This window comes from Gadus morhua, chromosome 16, assembly GCF_902167405.1.
Source record: "Gadus morhua chromosome 16, gadMor3.0, whole genome shotgun sequence".
NCBI classification, from domain to species: domain Eukaryota; kingdom Metazoa; phylum Chordata; class Actinopteri; order Gadiformes; family Gadidae; genus Gadus; species Gadus morhua.
In genome coordinates, this window is record NC_044063.1 from 23,766,294 (window position 1) to 23,786,696 (window position 20,403).

Genomic DNA, 20,403 nt, shown 5'->3' on the forward strand with positions numbered 1-20,403 from the left:
GCCTTTGAAAAAACGGAGGCTCAAGCGCGCTGATTTGGAATGTCTTTATTTAGGACGTCATAAAGCATCTAAGCTCCTCCCCTTACTCTGCCTGGCCCGCCCAGAGACGTTGGCCCGCCAATGAGACACGACCATGCGAGCACCACATGTGTGTGTGTGAATACACACACACATACACACACACACACACACACACACACACACACACACACACACACACACACACACACACACACACACACACATTTAGCTCCTCGAGGAGGAGCTAAATGTGGGCGGGGTTAAACGTTTAACCCCGCCCATATTTAAGGAAAATTCCGCGCAGCATCATGGACTCAGACGGAAATACATTCTCCCGCTTTCTGCAGAACTCCAAGTGCCCCTGACTTCAGCCCGCAGATCGAGGAGGAGCTAAATGTGGGTGGGTCTAAACGTTTAACCCATGGTTTTTTACCCTCTCGGGCGCCATCTGGTGGCGGAGATCCGGCAGCACATTCTCAAACATCAATACAGCACAGCACACAGCACGATGACTTACCGGTAATATGGAAAGAAGTTCATGCATTTGATTGACTTAGACATTCCTACTTTTAACTTGTCATTTCAAATGTCTTTTTTAGTATAGACACATATTATTTCGTACACTCAATTATATTAGCCATCTCAAGTAAACCAAAGACAGAAGACTTTGCATCATTGATTTTTATTTTCACCCCAGGCAAACAATGTTGATCTGTAAAGGAGAAAAAAAAAAAGCTTCCATAAATGTTTGACAAAGGCAAGTATCAAGGTATTATCAAGTATCTGGCCCATAGCAAGCAACCCTGTTCGGAAATACGTTCTCCCGCTTTCTGCAGAAAGCGGGAGAACGTATTTCCGTCTGAGTCCATGATGCTGCGCGGAATTTTCCTTAAATGTGGGCGGGGTTAAACGTTTAACCCCGCCCCCATTTAGCTCCTCCTCGATCTGCGGGCTGCAGTCAGGGGTTACTCGCAGGAAGCGCGCGGTTCAGTCTACTACAGATTGATGTGAAAGTGGAAGAACCAGAGACGTCGCAGAACCCGACAAAGTCGTTTGTGATTCATAATATCGTCTGGAGGCGCACACAGCTTTTGGCCGTGATAATATGTATTATATGATATGGATATCTATGTATTATATGATATTATTTAGATATAGAGCTCCACTGTAACGCAAGTGTTGTACACTTGCTTGTTATTTGGATAACCGCTTTTGGTGTTATGGCGCATAACACGTCGGACTCTTGTCTCTGGTATTTCTACAACGAGAATTGTAGTGGGGGTTATCTCAGCCAAGGTTGAGAATGAATTGGGGGGAAGGAACTTTGGCTTTGACTCCCTCAAGAACATGAACCACGACATGGAGGAGAAAGGGAATGTTGGCGGTGAATGTCTCCCGCTTGAGCCCCGCTGAGGGACCACCGCCGGAGGCGGAGGTGCCTATAAGCGCTGCCCGGCAACAATCTCTTTCTCCTCCTTGTCGCGGTTCAGTCTACTTCACATTGATGTGGACGTTGAAGAACCAGGAACGTCGGAGAACCCAACGCGGTCGTTTGAGATTCATAATATCGGCTCACACAGCTTTTGGCCATGATAATATATATATTATATGATATAGATATCTAGGCTATATGATAATATTTAGATATAGAGCTCCAGGTCTCCCGTGTGTTCTAGAATATTTACAGAAGCTGCTCAGGGCCACACCCCCACCCTCCTGCTTGACCTGCCTCGCTCCTCCTCATTTGCATTATAGCTACAGACACCAAAACAGCGCATTTGGGGGAAGCTCAATGTGCGACTGGCTCGGAGTGGCTGTAACTCTGCACCACGGCTGAATTTCGGGAACGTCTTTGAATTCTGTGTTAGTTGCCCACTAATACCTATATTAAAGAATACATAAAATAGCATTTCATGGGACCTTTAAAGTATGGCTGCATCATATGGGTGCACGTCATCCCGTCGGCGTCGCGGAGCGTCAGATCGGGCGGACGACACATCGGCCATGAAGGGGAGAAACATGTAAAATCGACAGCATCCACGGGATTTCCTTTGTAATTCAGTGACAGTGCTCATGCTTCTCGATCGAAAGCCCACCACGGTTGTACGAGGAGTCCCGGGGGGATTGCTTTGATAGCAGCCAGGTAGCGAACAACGTAGTGAGAGTTTGGGGAAGGCTGAGGTGGTGCTCGGTGGAAAGAGGAAAACAACATGGCTGCGGTGGAGCTCGAGTGGATCCCGGAGACACTGTACAACACCGCTATCTCGGCCGTGGTCGATAACTACGGGCGATCGAGAAGAGACATACGCTCTCTTCCAGAAAACATACAGTTTGATGTCTACTATAAGGTAGGATCCGTCAACCTGGGTGTCAAACGTCACTGTCAAGGCGTCCACGCTGAGTACGATTTGGCTTGGCTTTAACTGGCAGCTAGGTGTGTAGCGACATGCTAACGACAAAGTTGTCGAGGGAGACCTCTTCTTTAAAGCGAGCGGTCAGGTCTGCAGGGGATCTGTCAGGTCTTTAAATGTATCTGTTAGGTCTGCCAGGTCAGTTACCTCGCCTTTAAAGGGATCTGTTAGGTCTGCCAGGTCAGAGACCTCATTTTTAAAGGGATCTGTTAGGTCTGCAGGGGATCTATTAGGTCTGCATGGGATATGTTAGGTCTGCCAGGTCAAAGACCTCGTCTTTAAAGGGACGTTAGGTCTGCCAGGTCAGAGACCTCCTCTTTAAGGGGATCTGTTGGGTCTACCATGTCAGAGACCTCCTCTTTAAGGGGATCTGCTGGGTCTACCAGGTCAGAGACCTCCTCTCTGATCTGTTTGGTCTACCAGGTCAGAGACCTCCTCTTTAGGGGCATCTGTTGGGTCTGCCAGGTCAGAGATGGGTTTGTCATCCGCCACAACGCATAAAGACACACTCGTTTTTAAAGGTTAGATCGCCAGGCTGAGAACACAGATTCAAGCTAATCACAAATACCTCGCCTGTAAAGGGATGTGTTGGGTCGGCCAGGTCAGAGATGGGTTTGTCATCCGCCACAACGCATAAAGACACACTCGTTTTTAAAGGTTAGATCGCCAGGCTGAGAACACAGATTCAAGCTAATCACAAATGCATCTTTCTCATCCATTCAGAACTAACGTTGGGTTGTTACAGACAATTTACCAGGTCAATTAATGTGTTTTCTTTTTCTTGCTAAACGTTTCTCATCTTGGTCACATACAAACTGTCTTTTAAACTTGAGAACTTGTGGGACTTTAGGGCTGTAACGTTTTGATGTATCGAGAATACTAACTTTACTTTATTTCATATCTACAAATTGATCTAAAATCGTCTTTTATTCTTAAATACTTAACGATGGACTGGATGATATGGCGTAGGCTTTTAGCATGTTGTTTCGTTTTTTACATCTTATTCTTTTACAATTGAAACGACGCGCATTGAATTATTATGAGTCGGTTGACAGAAATGAAGTCGGTTCCCAAAAACGGTCCCTTAAGCCACACAAACGATTTATTTGTTTTGTGAGAATCGGTTAACAAATCGAGTACATTTGGCCAAGCTACCATCTTATGTTTGAGGGGGTAAGGGGATTTAATGAAAAACTCTTTTGTTATTGCTGCTCTTTCGTGGTCTAATAGTTTAATCAATATAAACACTGACCGTAAATAAACTCATGATAATTGACGTAGGCCTATTTTTTCTTCTGTACAAAATACTGGTATGTCATCATTATCTTCGAATTTGTTTGCAACCTTTTCAACATCATGTTGTATTATGTATGTTATTATTATTTAAATATTGATCATACCAAGCATGATTTGACAGTATAATCCATTCTGAAAACACGTACATTGGTAGGTTTAACTTATTGTATTGGTTCTGATTATGCCAACCAAATTCAACAATAATACAATTATTGTTCGAATTCCTGTCATGGTTTTGGGCAGAAGATTTTGCAGATACTCTTATTTTCAGTAGACCATGGGCAATTATTTAGTGATGACGTTGACAGCAACGATCTTTTGATATTTATTTGTATTCCTTGTAAGGAAAAAAAGATGCCATGATTGTGCTCTTCAATGTATTTTGTCAAGATAACACAATTGTAATTAACAGTGTGTGAGTGATACTAATGCCTTTTAAAGCACACTCATTTTTTAATTGTCAGTATGCTACTGTTGGAATGGATAGGTGGTCGTAAAATATTCTGTGCATATTTTATGTATCTCTCCATACATGACCAGGCGTTTCACCATTAAGTAACTTTACCTTTTTAAATAATCTTATACTAGCACTAGCAGCGATCAGGGAACAGATTAGCTAAAATATATTAGACAGCTAATGAACGGGTAGAAGTCAATAACATGGACTAGTAATTTCCTTGACTCATAATTCATCCCAGCATTCAGTGATATCCCTACACCAAGCAAGCAGAAATGTTACAGTTACTCTGCTATCTGAAGTTCATATGAAACCCATACATTGCTAAACTAATCCAATATTGGATAGGGCTATAGCCATGAGCAAACGTGTATGTAGCACATGATTCCTAAACCTATAGGGAGAACCAAGCCTAACTACATTCTTCTGTCCAGCCCTGTCCACTTTGAGAATGCAGATGTGGTATGGGTGCTAGTGTTACTACACTTGTTTCTATTCTGTTTGTTCAGGTATTGATTTATTTCCATAAATTTGAAGCAAATATAATAATTAATTCCTTTTATTTATTCAGCACTTTTCAAGGTACTCAAAGACAGCTTACAACACCATACAATTCAAGAGTAAAATATAATATTACTATCAGTCATCAGTTATGGTATTTCCAGGTCCTGTTTTTGGTGGGGGACTGGAATTTGCATGGTGACGTGTTTGTTCGTAATTTCTTTCTTTCTTTCTTTCAGCTTTACCAGCAGGGCCGGCTATGCCAGCTGGGAGGGGAGTTCTGTGAGCTGGAGGTCTTTGCCAAAGTTCTGCGGGCCTCAGACAAAAGGTAAGTCAGAGTAAGGATATGAATGCTAGTCATACTTGGAATATCAACCTCTTGATCAAATGCAGTCTAGAGTCAAGAGTAAAATGCTAAAGGGCAATAAGGTATTTGTTCTCTTGCATTATAGCAAAGAGATTTAATGGGAGATGGACCGTTTCATTATTTAATGAGGTGTTTGTTTTTAACTTGGATTGATGAATAATCATGAACAAGAATAAACATATGCTCCACTATTATTCATGATGTTTCGCACCAATATGTTCCAAAACTCCCAATAGCCGTTTGACCTTTTTTGAATGGGAGAGCAATTGTGATTGATTAAGGGAGTTGAAAACTTCAGCAGACTTTTTAATAATTGTTATGGTTCTTTGATCAATTTCTACTGTTTTAAGTGGACATTATATATTATCTTTTATAACCTGTCATTACCTTATCATTCTTCCAGACACCTCCTGCACCACTGTTTCCAGGCCTTGATGGACCACGGTGTCAGGGTGGCCTCGGTTCTGGCCAGCTCCTTTAGTCGCCGCTGTTCTTACATTGCAGAGTCTGATGCCCACGTCAAGGAAAAAGCCATTCAGTTTGGCTTTGTGTTAGGTAACAATTTCTTGATGAACCGTATCTGCTTCACTTTAATTGTAACATCCCTTGAAATAAAGGATCTTCTGAGGTGAATTATAGCAGGAGTATATTGAATATAATAAGTCTAACAAAATATCTGATTTGTCTACTTGATATTAGAGACATGCAGTCATCTCAGAGCTTAGCAATGTGTTGCTGGTCAAGTAATCTCTGCTCGGTAGAAAAGGGCAAACATAAGGCCAAACATAATTATGGCATGGATATCTTTCTATTTCAACATAGTTTCAATAGAGCGCACCTAGTCTGGTGGTAATATTGGGTTGGTGACATGCAAAAGCTGTGTGTGCTTGCAAATACGGTCGTTCCAACACGCCTTCTTTGTCATGGAATTTAAAAGTCGATGGGAAACCTTAAGTTAACCAAACTTGTGGACTTGAGCACACAGTCGATGAAACAGAATTGAATATATTAACGTTGTTCAGGACGTCCATTTAAAATGTTTTAAAAGTTCTCTCCGTGTGACAGAAAATTCCGGTGAGGCAGAATGAGAGTATGTCTGTTAGCGGCTGTTCTAGCTGCCGTTCAAACAACTCGCTTGCATTTAGAAATCCCGTTTTGTAGGCTGCGAGAACTCGTGGATCATCGAGTGCCGTGACACAAGAAGCTCTGAAAAGATTTGCATCGTGTCTCTGAATCCTCCTGACATGGGTCTTTGCAAATGTGGGGGACGAGAAATCGCCCCCTGTTAAGTTGTTACTAAGCCAGGGCCATCCTACTTGTTGGAGTGGTAAATTAGGTTTATATTGCAAGGGAATGCACGGACGCAGCTCGAGTCTTTTCCAGTCTTTGGCCACGCCTTCTCGGGAATGGAGATCCAAGAAATTGGTTGAGAGGGAATTGCCCCTCAAGATTAATACATTTTGATTATGTTTTTATTTGGTTGGTAACAGTTGTTATCACAATATATCAAAAGATGGTGGCTACCCAATCAGTATTGGTGCTCATATTGCTTAGTTAAACACCGTTAAGGCTTTGAACAGGTTGAACCAGATTGGGCAGTGTAGAAATTAAATCACTATGCTGCTTCATCATTTAAATGTTGTAACTGATTGAATGCTCTTGCCCTTTAGGTGGCTTCTTATCTGACGCAGGCTGGTATGGAGATGCTGAAAAGGTCTTTCTGTCGTGCCTGCAGCTGTGTACCCTACACAACGAGGTGCTGCACTGGTATCGGGCGGTGGAATGCTGTGTCAGGTATGGATCCAAGTCATTGTTTTCTACAATTATTTGCTCTGTCCTTCTAAATGAGGAACCAAAATCATCTCAGATTCTTTACTTTAGATTAAAGCCAAGCGCTTGCTTTGTCTGTGTGTAAAATAAAGCTTTGTGATCTGTACGGATCCTTGTTTGTAGACATGAAGCAAGAGGTTAACTAATTTGACCTGCAAGTTTTAAAGGCAAGCAGCAGCCACTTAATGAGCAAATTTCGAAATAGTGATGGAATCACAAGTTACCTTCCTACAACACTACATGCTTAAACAGCTGCTCTGCTTTTCTAAACTCTCAATTTACCATGCCGTGCATATGAAACGAACAAAAAAAGCCTTTCTTTGCTAAATTTGCTCAACATTCTCTGTGGTCTGTATCCAATACCTCGAATCACCAAGGTGTATTACATTCTGCAGATATTGCAACACCCCTCACCTTTTTCTGCGCCTTCTACACATTCCTCCTGTTTCTAACAGGTTGCTCCACGTCCGCAACGGCAACTGCAAGTACCATCTTGGGGAAGAGACCTTTAAGCTGGCCCAGTCCTATATGGACAAACTAGCCAAACATGGCCATCAGGCCAACAAGGCAGCACTGTACGGCGAGCTTTGTGCCTTGCTCTTCGCCAAAAGCCACTACGATGAGGTAGGTTTTGTTATAAAAGATGTGCTCATACCTTTGTTCAGAACTCTACCGGCTGATGAATACATCAAATTGTATTATTTTAACAATGTTTTATTGTCTAGGTTATTTTATTTAAAGATGAAGCATGAAATAATTCAATGTTATTCTTATTGTCATGTCCGGAAGCACACAAATACATGCACAGGGTACCTTCCATATTCTCAAATACATACGTTTAAAAATTATATTCTGTGGGGGGGGATAGGGGTCATACCTCATGGTTTAGTGGTGGATAGCAACAGGTATATAGCAGGTATGTTTATATTAACCTGTTGCTACAGGTATATAGCAACAGCACAAAATCTAATCTTTGCCTTTTATCTTCTAGGCATATAGATGGTGTATAGAAGCAATGAAGGAGATAACGCCAGGGCTGCCTGTCAAAGTAGTGGTGGATGTTCTCAGACAAGCATCCAAGGTAAAGAAATCACCTGATGTTGAGCTTATATAAAAAATACATGTTTGAAAAAATAAATCACAATATTGGTCAGCATTTAAAGCAGTCTTCCTTACCCATGTGCAATGCGTTCTTGTTGTTCATGTGCGTTATGAATTTACATTTTCAACTGGTGAAATTAAATCCCAATTTTTGTCTCCATTAGGCTTGTGTGGTGAAGCGAGAGTTTAGGAAAGCAGAGCAGCTGATTAAGCATGCAGTGTTTTTAGCAAGGTAACGTGTGGTATCACCAGTAATAAATGTTAATTACTTTATCTGTCTATCTGACCCCAATTTACTTTTTCTTTGTTTTTGCAGAGAACATTTTGGACACAAGCATCCCAAGTACTCCGACACTCTGTTGGATTATGGGTTTTACTTACTAAATGTAGACAACATATGCCAATCTGTTGCGATTTATCAGGTATGCATAACAGTGGTGTTTACTTGATCAGATTTACTTGATCACTTCAGGGTTCTATTGCTCTAGCGCTTGTCCCCTATCTTCCACTCACCATGTCCACCCCCTATGTACAGACGGCGCTCGACATTCGACAGTCCGTATTTGGAGGAAAAAACATCCACGTTGCCACAGCCCACGAGGACCTTGCCTACTCCTCCTATGTGCACCAGTACAGCTCTGGGAAATTTGATAATGCTCTGTGAGTAGTAGTAGTAGTAGTAGTAATAGCTGCTTTGGTGGCTAGTTCAATAAGAAATGGGGTCCCTTGTAGTCAATGCCCAAGACTGTGGTGAAAACGCAGACACTAAGGGGCTGAAGGAACGTTTGGTCCGTTGATATGTAGCTCCTGGGACTAAAAGGAGCTACATAGCTACATGACTACAAGGGACCCCATTTCTTATTTCGCATTTCCACCAAAATGACCCTGAACTTTTAGTCCCAGGAGCTACATATCAAGGGACCAAACGTTCCTTCAGCCCATTATTGTCTGCGTTTTCACCACAGTCTAAATAGCCGCGAAGGTTAGGCAAATTAAGGTACTTTAACATCAGACACATAACGAATAAAGGACATGTTAATGTGTGAAATACTTCGTGTTACCAATAAGAATTGCAGTGAGATCTCATAAAGCCAGTCAAAACAAGCTAATTCTCTGAACTTAATAATAATAATTGATCCGTTTTTTATAGCGCTTTTCTAAATACTCAAAGACGCTTCAAAAAACTTCAAAATATGCTATGAATATGAGGATTCGATAATGGAGTTTAATTTTAATCCAATAGTAAAATAGTGTAGGGAATGGAAGTGCGAGGATGAGGTCTATTAAGATAATTGGGAGTGCATTCTTTAATGCATCCATGTTTGGGAGAAGTTAATTTTTTAGGTTGTTTCCCTGTTCGATAAAAGTAGACTACCACTGTTTCGGAAGAAGATGGTATCGAAAACTAAACTGTTGCAATACAACTGCACAAATGTAAATTCACGTCCGGCGGTAAACATTGGCTTGTGGTGCCGACTGCTATCAAGATGAATGATCAACACGTAAAACCGATAGCGGTTATTAAAAGGATGTAGTCGACCACTATGGATGCAGTAAGAGGACTGTGTGATTTACTGCTAGTTGAAGTGAACAAAACAGTCTGTCTGTGGCTGCAGATGTTAAAATGGCTGAAATAAAAAGCTTCCAGTACTCGGTCAATCAGATTTTCCGCGCTGCCAGCCCCACGCCCCAAGGTTCCTGTAACTTTCGATGTTCTTACCCAAACCAGCAGAGACAATTTTGGGGGTAAAATCATGACCTCAAAAATCTATTTGGACCCTGGTTCCGGCGGTTAAAATGTACCTAGTTCTTCAAAGGTTCCTAGTTCCTGCAGTGAAAATGCGTCTTATTATATCAAGTATTCGTTTGTTTTGGATGCATCTGAAAATGGAGGTCTTTGGAAATCCTGCAATGCTTTGTATGTCAAGAAGATTTACAATGTGTCTAGGATTCCTATTGAGATTTATACAATCCTAATCCAGTTCCAGGATATATATTGAGGAAAAATCCATTTGCTCCCCTGTAAAGTTTTTCAAAGGAAAAAAATATATAAATTATTTTATATTTGCACCATTTTAAAATGAACATTTCTTCCGACAGATTCCATGCAGAACGTGCCATAGACATCATAACTCATATTCTGCCTGAGGACCATCTGTTACTGGCCTCTTCCAAGAGGGTCAAAGGTATGCCGAGACCGTGAACACATTCAGGAAGTTGTGCCACTGTAAAGACAGCATCCGGCATATCATGTTTGTACGTTTAACGTCAAAAATATTGTTAATGTGCAATAACCAATGATGCACAAGAGATGGTGCTGTTCTCAAGGTTAGATTGTTGGTGATGCTAGTGGTTATTGTTGTTATTTTGTCACTTCTCTTGCGGTTATTGTTGTTATTTTGTCATTTATATTGTGGTTATTGTTTTGTTATTTCCCATTGTCACCTTTCTTCTCACTGAATACATACAAAAGTATAATTATTTCAGCAAAGAATAGTTAACTTGGTACTGCTTAATAGAGAAATGCTTTTTTAAGTCTGCATGCCCTAGGCTTGTGTGGGATATTTCACATATTGGACAGTCTCAAAGATGACTGTTGATGCCTTGACCAGCTTGTTGTTCCGTTGTCCTGAAACAGCCCTGATCCTGGAAGAGATTGCCATCGACTGCCACAATAAAGAGACGGAGGAACGTCTGCTACAGGAGGCTCATGACCTGCACCTCTCCTCTCTGCAGCTTGCCAAGAAAGCGTTTGGGGAGTTTAACGTACAGACGGCAAAACACTACGGCAACCTGGGCCGCCTGTATCAGTCTATGAGGAAATTTAAGGTCAATGCAGTGTGCGTGCATGGGTGTATCGGAGTGTATGGGCGTGGATATACAACCTTGCTGAACTGTTCCGTCATTAGCGGAACTGTAGCTTTAATTAGTAACCACTTCCTATTAATCAAACTGAAGAATATGGATGCAAACTTCGAGGCATCAAAAACGAAATAGTAATTAGTAATAATAAAATATGTTAGCAAAGCAAAATGGTTAACCAACCTAGCACCGAAGTCTTGAGGAATGTTGGGATGCATGCGCATACATTGGAATACACAGTAAACGCAAGTTTGAAAATGGTGTATAGGGGTCTGAGTCAGTTAAAAGCAACGTTATTCTGTTCAGTCAGCATTGTTTTTTCAACTGAGCTGACGTAGCATAGTCCTGCTCGAATACACTGGGAGTATTGAAAAAAACAAGTACAAACAGTACATGTCCTGTGGATGCAAATCCATTCCAGATGGGTTGAATGGATCATGCGTATTGATCAATTGATCACGGGTCCATTTCCGGGGCTGATGTCGGTGTCGTGTGTTTGGCTCTGGACAGGAGGCAGAGGAGATGCACATCAAGGCCATTCAGATCAAGGAGCAGCTGCTGGGCCAGGAGGACTACGAGGTGGCGCTGTCTGTGGGCCACCTGGCCTCCCTCTACAACTACGACATGAACCAGTACGAAGACGCAGAGCGCCTCTACCTGCGCTCCATTGCCATTGGTAGGCCATCTATAGCCCCAATTCATGGGGCATGACCACTCGTGATCACTCAGTCACCGACATTACTTATGGCACGCACTTAACAACAAACGCCTTAGATGCACTAAATACACAGTGTTAGGCCAAAAAAAAAAAAAAAAGTTTGGTTCCTGTTGGTTGTCAGTTGAGGTCATGGGTAGGTAGGGAATTTATTTTATTTTTTTATTTTATTTTTTCCAGCGGCAGCGAATGATAGGTAGGTTGTTTTCATTTAAAAACGAGAAAATTCGCTCATCCTTGTACAGAATGAAGAGGTGCTGTACCAAAACGTAATTATAGTTTGCATCATTTTTTTTTTATAAAGCTCATAAAATAATTTGGGTCGCACATAAATTGACAGGGTCGGTCGGAAACCGGAAGCAAACAAAAAAAAAAATTTAGGCCTTATTTTTATAATTCCTAATGGTTCCACTATGGACCCTTTTCACAGAGGTGTCCTCATGGGACAAACATGAGTTTTGTATGATGAGCAACACCCTGCGTTGGCCCCAGGATGACGATTCTTAATGCAAAACAAAATGTCATTGTGCAGGGAAAAAGCTGTTTGGCGAGGGCTACAGTGGCCTGGAGTACGACTACCGTGGCCTCATCAAGCTCTACAACTCGGTGGGCAACTACGAGAAGGTGTTTGAGTACCACAACATCCTCTCCAACTGGAACCGACTGAGGGACCGGCAGTTTGCCGTGGCCGACGCCTTGGAGGATGTCAACACCACACCGCAGCAGACACAAGAAGTGGTGCAGACCTTCCTCTTGGCCCAGACCCTGGGGCCCGCTCGGCCAGGCCTGGGCCCCCCCGTGAGGGATTAAAGGGGAAGAAGGAGGGACCCAGACACCGGGACCCTCCGTGAGGGATTAAAGGGGAAGAAGGACCTATTGGCTAAAGCCGGGGATGGTGGAGGGTGACAGAAAGAGGATGTGAGTTCCGAGAGGACCCTTGTGAGTTCACACACATTTATTAGGGAGGTACCCTGGGGAGAAGTGTATATGATTATGAGAGAGCTGTATAGATGGATGGGGTTGTGTCAGCACTGTTGCCATTACACATCCACATGCTTGGCTAAGAATATGTCTTATCAAAACCACTCTACACAAACCGCCTGGATTGTTGGATCAGTTCACTGGCATACCTGAATACGGATTAGACTAAGACCTTTTCAGAGAGAAGAAACAAGTTGTATCTGCAAGTGTGGAGATTGAGATGGAAAACAGACCGGGTTTCCTGCCTCAAAACCCCTTCCCCTCCCCTCCTGGACCACAAAGGACACAACCTGTCACATCTTGTTAAATGTGTCCTTGTCAAACGTGACCAACAGTTTCATCATCAATGTGTGGTTGTTTTCTTTTTCAATTCAGTGAAGCAACATCAGTCGAGTGTGAGTTATGCATAGCTTTTCTCAAAGGATAGACAAGCACTTAAGGGTAAATTTTAGGTTTGATGTATTTTAGTTACTATTTTGTTGCATACGAGGCTGGAGGGCTTGTTAATCATTTGTTTTTATTATATTCAGAGGGTTGGGGAAGGTAATCCCCAGCAAATTCAGAGTAGAACTGACATTGCTTTATTAAAGACCCAGTGACTCAAATACGTTTATGCTTCGACACAATTCTAGTCTTTTGGGCTCTATACACCATCACAATGGATTTGAAATGAAACGGAGAAGATGTGCTTTAACTACAGACTTTCAGCTTTAATCTGAGGATATCAACATCCAAATCAATCAATGAGTTCTGAAACATTTGGCTGAATATGAGCAGATAATATTGCCCGAAACACTTCAGAATTCATCCTGCTGCTTTTGTCAGCAGTCACATCATCAATCGATCTTTGTCTCATCTGTCCATAGGATGTCTTTCCAGAACTATGAAGATGTTGTTTGGCAAACTGTAATCTGGCCTTCCTGTTTTTGAGGCTCACCAATGGTTTACGTTTTGTGGTGAACCCTCTGTATTCACTCTGGCGAAGTCTTCTCTGGATTGTTGACTTTGACACACAGACACCTACCTACTGGAGAGTGTTCTTGATCTGGCCAACTGTTGTGAAGGGTGTTTTCTTCACCAGGGAAAGAATTCTTCGGTCATCCACCACAGTTGTTTTCCGTGGTCTTCCGGGTCTTTTAGTGTTGTTGAGCTCACCGGTGCGTTCTTTTTTTTAAGAATGTTCCAAACAGTTTATTTAGCCACACCTAAGGTTTTTGCTATCCCTCTGATGGGTTTGTTTTGATTTTTCAGCCTAATGATGGCTTGCTTCACTGATGGTGACAGCTCTTTGGATCTCATATTGAGAGTTGACAGCAACAGATTCCAAATGCAAATAGCACGCTTGAAATGAACTCTAGACCTTTTTTCTGCTCCTTGTAAATCGGATAATGAGGGAATAACACACACCAAGCCATGGAACAGCTGAGCAGCCAATTGTCCCATTACTTTTGGTCCCTTCAAAAGTGGGAGGCACATATACAAACTGATGTAATTCCTACACCGTTGACATGATTTGGATGTAAATACCCTCAAATTAAAGCTGACAGTCTGCAGTTAAAGTTTTTTCATTTTTTTTCATTTCAAATCCATTGTGGTGGTGTATAGAGCCAAAAAGATTAGAATTGTGTTGATGTCCCAATATTTCTGGACCTGACTGTATTTCTTAAATGGTCGGGACTCGGGAACAAATTAATATATGCCATTTGCTCACTGTTGCTAAAATAAGCCCGTATTTTAGAGAAAACGAGTGTAAAGCCTATGTTCCTCTCAAACACTAAAAGGCGGGTAACGGTCGTTTCGTGACGCCGAGGGGCCTTGAAGTAAACTCCTCGCTGAAAGGGATGATGGCGACCAGGGGTTAGTGGCTGGGTGGAGCTCTACCTGGGATGGGACGGACCGAGAAAGTGTTTAGCCTCTCTGACAGTTTTTTTTTTTTTATTACGCCACTGTGTGTGTGTGTTTGTGTGTATGAGAATGCGGATCTGTGGAGCTTGTTATGAAAAGCTGTTGATTTTTATGTCCGAGAGGGGGTTTGGCTTCCCAGACACCTATACTAAATCGCCATGGTGTGTGTGGATGTGTCGAGCGCCGTCTCGAAATGCCCGCGTCCAAGTGAGGGTCAGGCTTCTCGGTATACCGCCACGGTGACAGGGGCATGATACACAACATTGCTGACTATCTCGCTATCTACACAAAGGCTGGACAGAAAAAACAAGTAGCCACTGGTCGTAACTCGCCCCGTCCCCTTCCTAGAGCTCTTGAGCATTTAAAAAAAATATTTTGCTCATGTTCACTAGCTCTTTAAAAGTGAAATTATGTAGGCGTGTCATTTGCTTTCCTGCAGACTAACTATTTTTTTTTTTTTTTTTAAACAAGGGAATTAGGGATAGGAGAAGGAGAGGAGAGGAATGTGTGTACAGGTTGCCTGGTGAGGTCATTGGCCTTCCTTTTCTTCTCCTTAATATATTTAATCTCAAAGGGGGTGTTATGAGAGTGTGTGCTTGTGCAAGTGTGTGTGTGTGTGTGTTTGTATGTGTGTGTGTGTGTGTGTGTGCGTGCGTGTGCACACACACACACAGTTATTTGTCACCACGCCTGTGTGCGTAGTACGTACACAGATGCTTGAGATTGTTTGAGTGTGTCTTTAAAGCTTAACATACAGACAGAGCCCATGGTGCCTCGGTGATCCACTGATGACTACCAGCCTTACACCAGCGGTCAGTTCTCTGCCGGCGGACCCGTGCTATGTCAATGTGCTAAATGATTCAACCCCTCAAGCGAAGTGCACTGGGGACCAATGTTGCGTGTCTGTGTCTTGGCCAGCCTATGATCTCCCTGTCCATTAAGACGATCCTCTGCACCCAGTAACCTCACCAATTATTCAAAATGTTATGCCTCCCCTACATACCCAACTTTTCTTTCCTCTCTAAATCATGAACAATTAAAGCATCCCCTTCCACTCGAGTCACTCCTTGGTAGAAATCATTGTCCTTTGTCACTCTACTGTTGGATGTGTCATTTTGCGATTGTGTGACTGCTATAGATGAGGTTGTACTCTTGGCCCTAGAGGTGGCTCAGAAGATTATTTGGCATGATCTAGCACTCCACCATATTCCTTTGTATTTCAATAACTCAGCAATGCAGTGTTTTGATTAGCGGGTAGTTAAGTCAGTGGCAAGTTCCACTCAGCCACTAGTGGCCCTCTCCAGAATGTTATCCATTAAATAGTCAAATTGAAGCATTGGAAGGAGAAACACTTTCTTTCACAAAATGATGTGCACCGTGAAGTGTCATTTCAAAATGTTGTCCCCCAAGTAATGGTCCATGTCTAATTGTTATATTATACAGCACCACACAGATCGATAACTATTGAATGAGGCCCAACATTAGAAGGAAAGCCTCATTAGAATGGGAGACGGAAGTGGAGGTTTGAGAATTATGTTGAAAGAAAAAATATATACAATTTGTTCTAAAGTTGAACTGCCGTTTATGAAAGGGAGTAGATCGTGTGCTAGATGAGTTGGTTGGTTCGGATAGTTTCGGAGAAATGGAACTTGAAGTTGCTTGACATCAAGGATGGATGAGTTGAAACATGTTCAATAAAGCTGTGATCTCTCCAAAAAGTGGAATACCTGTGCCTAATTTCCTTGTCGGGATCATCAATCTATTACATACGGTAACTGATAACATATACCTCATAAAAATATACCACAATGGGCTGACTAGACCTGTGGATTAAAGCTGCCCTGTTCCTAGGTCAAAAACATTTCCATTGAGGAACAAGTTTGTGCAGTTGATAGTTCCTTTTCCAATAAATCTTCTATGCAGCTTAACAAATAAACTACATACCTCTATCGCAATTATTTGTCACATAGTAATGCATACATGCTTGGCAGTAACATTTGAACTCCAACCCATAACTAGATGCTTTAATTTAATTTTTTAAACTTGTAAACATTATTCTAAAGGGCCTAAGCTAAAGGAACTAATGCAAAAACCAGAGATGGAAAACATTGAAGAGACAACTGAAAAGTATAAGGACATTTATTTGTGAGGGAAACAAAGGGAATGGTAAGGCTCCTTAGAAAGAAAATAACCAAAACCCTGAATGGCCTAGCTTGAGACAGTAAAACAAAACATACACTGGTTGCATCCATCCCCTACCTGGCGGATGGAGGTAGAAAACAGCAAAACAAAAAAATCCAAAGGAAAAAAAAGAAAGAAGGAAATTGAGACATTCCTGGGGTGCAGACATTCATAAACCTGGTTACAATCAGGAATGTAAGGAGGGGAGGTACCTGTGGGACGACGGATGGAAAACAAGACACGACCATGAACTCAAGGGCTACTGGCAAGGCATGTAACAACTGGTTACACATTGGTCAGTTTTCTTCTGCCATCGCTCATAGTAAATACGCAGCGTTTTCATCAATTCATATAAAGAAACATTCAAAAAATATATATTTTTAACATAAATATACAGCGTAAATAAGTAATATAAGGTGACAGCTTGCTTGCAATGTTTTCAGCTTTTCTTCTCTATCTCGTCATCGATGAGATGTTTGATATGTACCCATATACACCATACCTACAGATGGAGAGAGTTGGAATGAGGGATGGGCATAAGAAGGGTCACAAAGGTGTTATGTAATCAAATTTCAAATGTAATAATATGGATAACAGTGTTTCCCCCAGGAAATGTCTTAGTCAAGGAGGTGGGGGGGTGGGGGGGAGGAGCAATGCCGTTTCAATACCATACAAAAAGCTTTATGGCACGACTATTGTTGTGAACAATATTGGTAATGTGAACATTACCAATGCATTATTTATCTATATTCTTTGTACCTGAAGTATTTTTCCTTACCCTACGAGAGTTTTGTACTTTGTTAATGCATAATAATTCAAAAAAATAAATGTTATAGTCAAGGCGGGGCCCTATTGTTGTTAAGGCCTTAACCATACAGTGCTGGGGGAAACGGAAGGGAAGAGGTTGCTGAGCCTGTTCGTGAGGCTTCACTGTATTCTCATTTGTTGTATATAATTTATCATAGGAATAAGATAGCATAAGATATATGTATCAAATCAAATCCAAGCACGTGAATCCCTACCTCTGCCACCAAGCCCAACAGCCGTCCAGCTGTCAACCCCAGAGTCCCTAAAGTTTGGATCAAGGGGGGCAAGCCGAGGGGTGCCGACAGGAGTCCCCAGCGATGACCATAAAGCCACAGTGGTAAGCAGTGTATTCCAATGATCACCCAAGCGCCCAGAGGGGTCTTAAACCCTTGAAGACATAGAAAAACAAAACTGCTTCTTGTGCTTGTATTTAGGTTATCTGTTAAACATACAAAAGTAACGTTGAATGCCTTACCTTTTGCCATGATTGATCTCACTAAATATGGACTAGTTGTGAAGCTGCTTTTCCAGTCTGCACCTCTGGCACTGTGGTTACATACAAACACACACCACTCTACTGCAGTCACCAACCAACCCCACTACACAGAGATAGGGACCAAGTAAGACCTAATTAAGTGATTGCTTATACAGGATTGATAGTTGTGAGAGAATGTTAACAATAGTTTTAAACATTAACAACTGTTTGCAGTCAGCCATCTCTGGCCTTTTCTTATTTGTCTAAATTGCCATCTTTTGTTATTAAGTTACATTTTAGTACAGGTGTCACAAGCATGATGCTATAACTGCAGTTGGAATTTATTGTATGGTGGTATAACCTCGAACAACATGCTCCACAGCATTCCTCTGCTTAGATTGTCCACTACCACATCCAGCCAAGCCCCAAACCTGGACGTCTGCTCCAGCCTCCTGGCTACCCAGCCGTCCACACCTGAGAACATAACACCAACATCGCCATGTCTTTCATCTGCCAAAATGCGACGTCGACAAGTTGGACTCCAGTATCTAGGTATAGACTAGTATTCTTAATTTGTATAGTGCTGACATTATACAACTAGTAGAGACGCAACATTACCATCAAGCAGTATGGAGATTGAATACAGCGGAATAAAAAAAGCTGGTCTCTTGAAGACTACCCAAGAGATAGATACAAGGACAATCCTAATGTATCCTAGAGGAGAGCACACAATACACAAGGATTACAATTATTATGTTTACTTATTTATAGATATATTATATACGAATGATTTGAATAAATGTAGTTTTCATACCGATAATATTCGGCCAGTACACAAAAACGTGTCGGCGCATTGTTGATTCTGCCATCCTGCCTTTGGAGCCTAGTTAGGATTATGACACCTCCTGTTTTGTTTCTGGTTCGAGTCGCATGCGGGAGAAACAATTATGGAATTGCTCATGCCAGTTTAAGGTAATTCCAAAATTCACAATTATCAGCATATCATTAATCTTACATCAGAACTAATAGGGTAGTTTCAAGCGCATGGTAATACATGTAATAGGGAGGCAATGCGCTAACCACGCCCACACCTTCGTCGCGTCGGTTTAAAAGAGGACGTGGGGCTGCAACGTAACGCAGCGGTTCAAAATGGCCGCAGACCAACCGTGGGAACTTTTCTTCTTTAATAGGTCCGTGGAACAAACGAAATATCTCCCATTCATTTCAATGTGTTTTGCGGCTTTGATGACACCAAAAAGCTCAAGATTGATATCAAGTTATTCTAAAAGAGCAATAGAAAAATGTGAAACAAAAATAATGACCTTAATTTGTCACGTCAAAAAGTATGACATGATTCAAATTAAGGCATTGCCCATACAACATAAGGGATATTATTATGATTATTATTATTTTTCATTTTTTATTATTCATTGTTATCCATAGCTTAAAAACGAATTATAGAAATTGTCAGCTATTAGGGCTACGAATACATATTTTTCATAATGAAAGCTACTACCTCAAGCAAATTACGGATTTAGAAAAAAAATTATAGAATTTTTTATTGTTTAACTTGTTATAATATTATTTAGTTTAACTTGTTATAACACACAGATGGTTCAAAACCGCAATCCGCTAGAGATTGCTGTTGCGCTTGTTTGTGGACGCGAAATGGTATCGGTTCAAACACGTTGGAAGTTGAGAGTTAAAACGATCATTACAACACACTATTAACACACACATCATCTTCTGCTATAATTTAGGTTATACGCTTAAAACTTAAAAATAATAATAATTAAAAACATATCCGTCTGACTTTTGTTTACAACTCTCGTTGCTTGTGTCATGGTGGCCTGTGGTGTCAGTGACAGGCCGCTCGGGTCATGTGACCCAGCGTGGGTCACGTGACCTAGCGTGGAGGCGTCGGCGAAGAGGAGGAGCCGTCTCTGGGAACGCGGAGCAACAACATTCACCCGTTCACCACATACACACTGCACACAGGACGGGTTTCACAATAAACGGATAAGGCAACTGGCACTCCTCAGACAGAGCTAACAACGGCCACATATTCCTTCCACCACAATGAAATGAAGGGAGCATGGGGGCCAAAGAGTCACGGATAGGTTTCCTGTCGTACGACGAGGCGGTCAAGAGAGGTAAGAGACCAAACCAAAGCTAAATCCATCACGTCTGCGTGAGCCTACCCAAGCTCGCCCCGTTAGCTAGCCTGCTAGTCATATGCTAACGACAGAGACGGGCTCTGCTTGGACTAAGAGCAAACACGCAATGCAGATCTTTTTCGAAGTATGCCAACGATAGCTTTGAAATGCACATGGATGTGATGTTAGCTCTGTAACAACACAAGCTGCATTAGCTAGCAGGCGTCCCCTGATTCTTATGATGTGTTCGAGATGTCAGCTCGCTGACAGACTTAAGTCGTATGAATCCCTGCGGTCTGAAGCCTAGGAGCTTCAAAGCGCAGATGAGTGGTTTCTT

The 20,403-nt window shown here is 41.9% G+C and overlaps 3 protein-coding genes across 10 annotated transcripts in view; 2 read left to right on the top strand and 1 right to left on the bottom strand.

The window, feature by feature from the left end:
• Positions 1–1,871: 1,871 nt before the first annotated feature.
• Positions 1,872–16,171, top strand: appbp2 (amyloid beta precursor protein (cytoplasmic tail) binding protein 2). Its single transcript, XM_030380773.1, has 13 exons — positions 1,872–2,369; positions 4,926–5,014; positions 5,457–5,608; positions 6,724–6,847; positions 7,339–7,507; positions 7,875–7,964; positions 8,149–8,216; positions 8,301–8,406; positions 8,520–8,644; positions 10,085–10,170; positions 10,623–10,813; positions 11,357–11,522; positions 12,094–16,171. The coding sequence occupies exons 1-13, from the start codon at positions 2,232–2,234 to the stop codon at positions 12,369–12,371; spliced, it is 1,782 nt and encodes a 593-aa protein (XP_030236633.1). The 5' UTR covers positions 1,872–2,231; the 3' UTR covers positions 12,372–16,171.
• Positions 16,172–16,568: 397 nt separating this feature from the next.
• Positions 16,569–19,766, bottom strand: si:ch1073-145m9.1 (uncharacterized). The gene is made up of 6 exons (XM_030380774.1): positions 18,725–19,766; positions 18,529–18,624; positions 18,272–18,384; positions 17,911–18,034; positions 17,651–17,823; positions 16,569–17,130 (listed from the first exon to the last, which is right to left on the bottom strand). Exons 1-6 carry the CDS (start codon positions 18,777–18,779, stop codon positions 17,068–17,070), a joined length of 624 nt encoding a protein of 207 aa, XP_030236634.1. The 5' UTR covers positions 18,780–19,766; the 3' UTR covers positions 16,569–17,067.
• Positions 19,767–19,858: 92 nt separating this feature from the next.
• Positions 19,859–20,403, top strand: part of usp32 (ubiquitin specific peptidase 32) — a 40,984-nt gene continuing 40,439 nt past the window's right edge. For 7 of the 8 annotated variants that reach the window (XM_030337165.1, XM_030337167.1, XM_030337170.1 and 4 more), the window contains exon 1: positions 19,860–20,063. In XM_030337165.1, coding sequence (XP_030193025.1) covers positions 20,006–20,063 — 58 coding nt within the window. In that variant the 5' untranslated portion in view covers positions 19,860–20,005. Of the gene's footprint in view, positions 20,064–20,403 lie in introns of all 8 variants that reach the window. The other variant, XM_030337168.1, reaches the window with a different exon arrangement.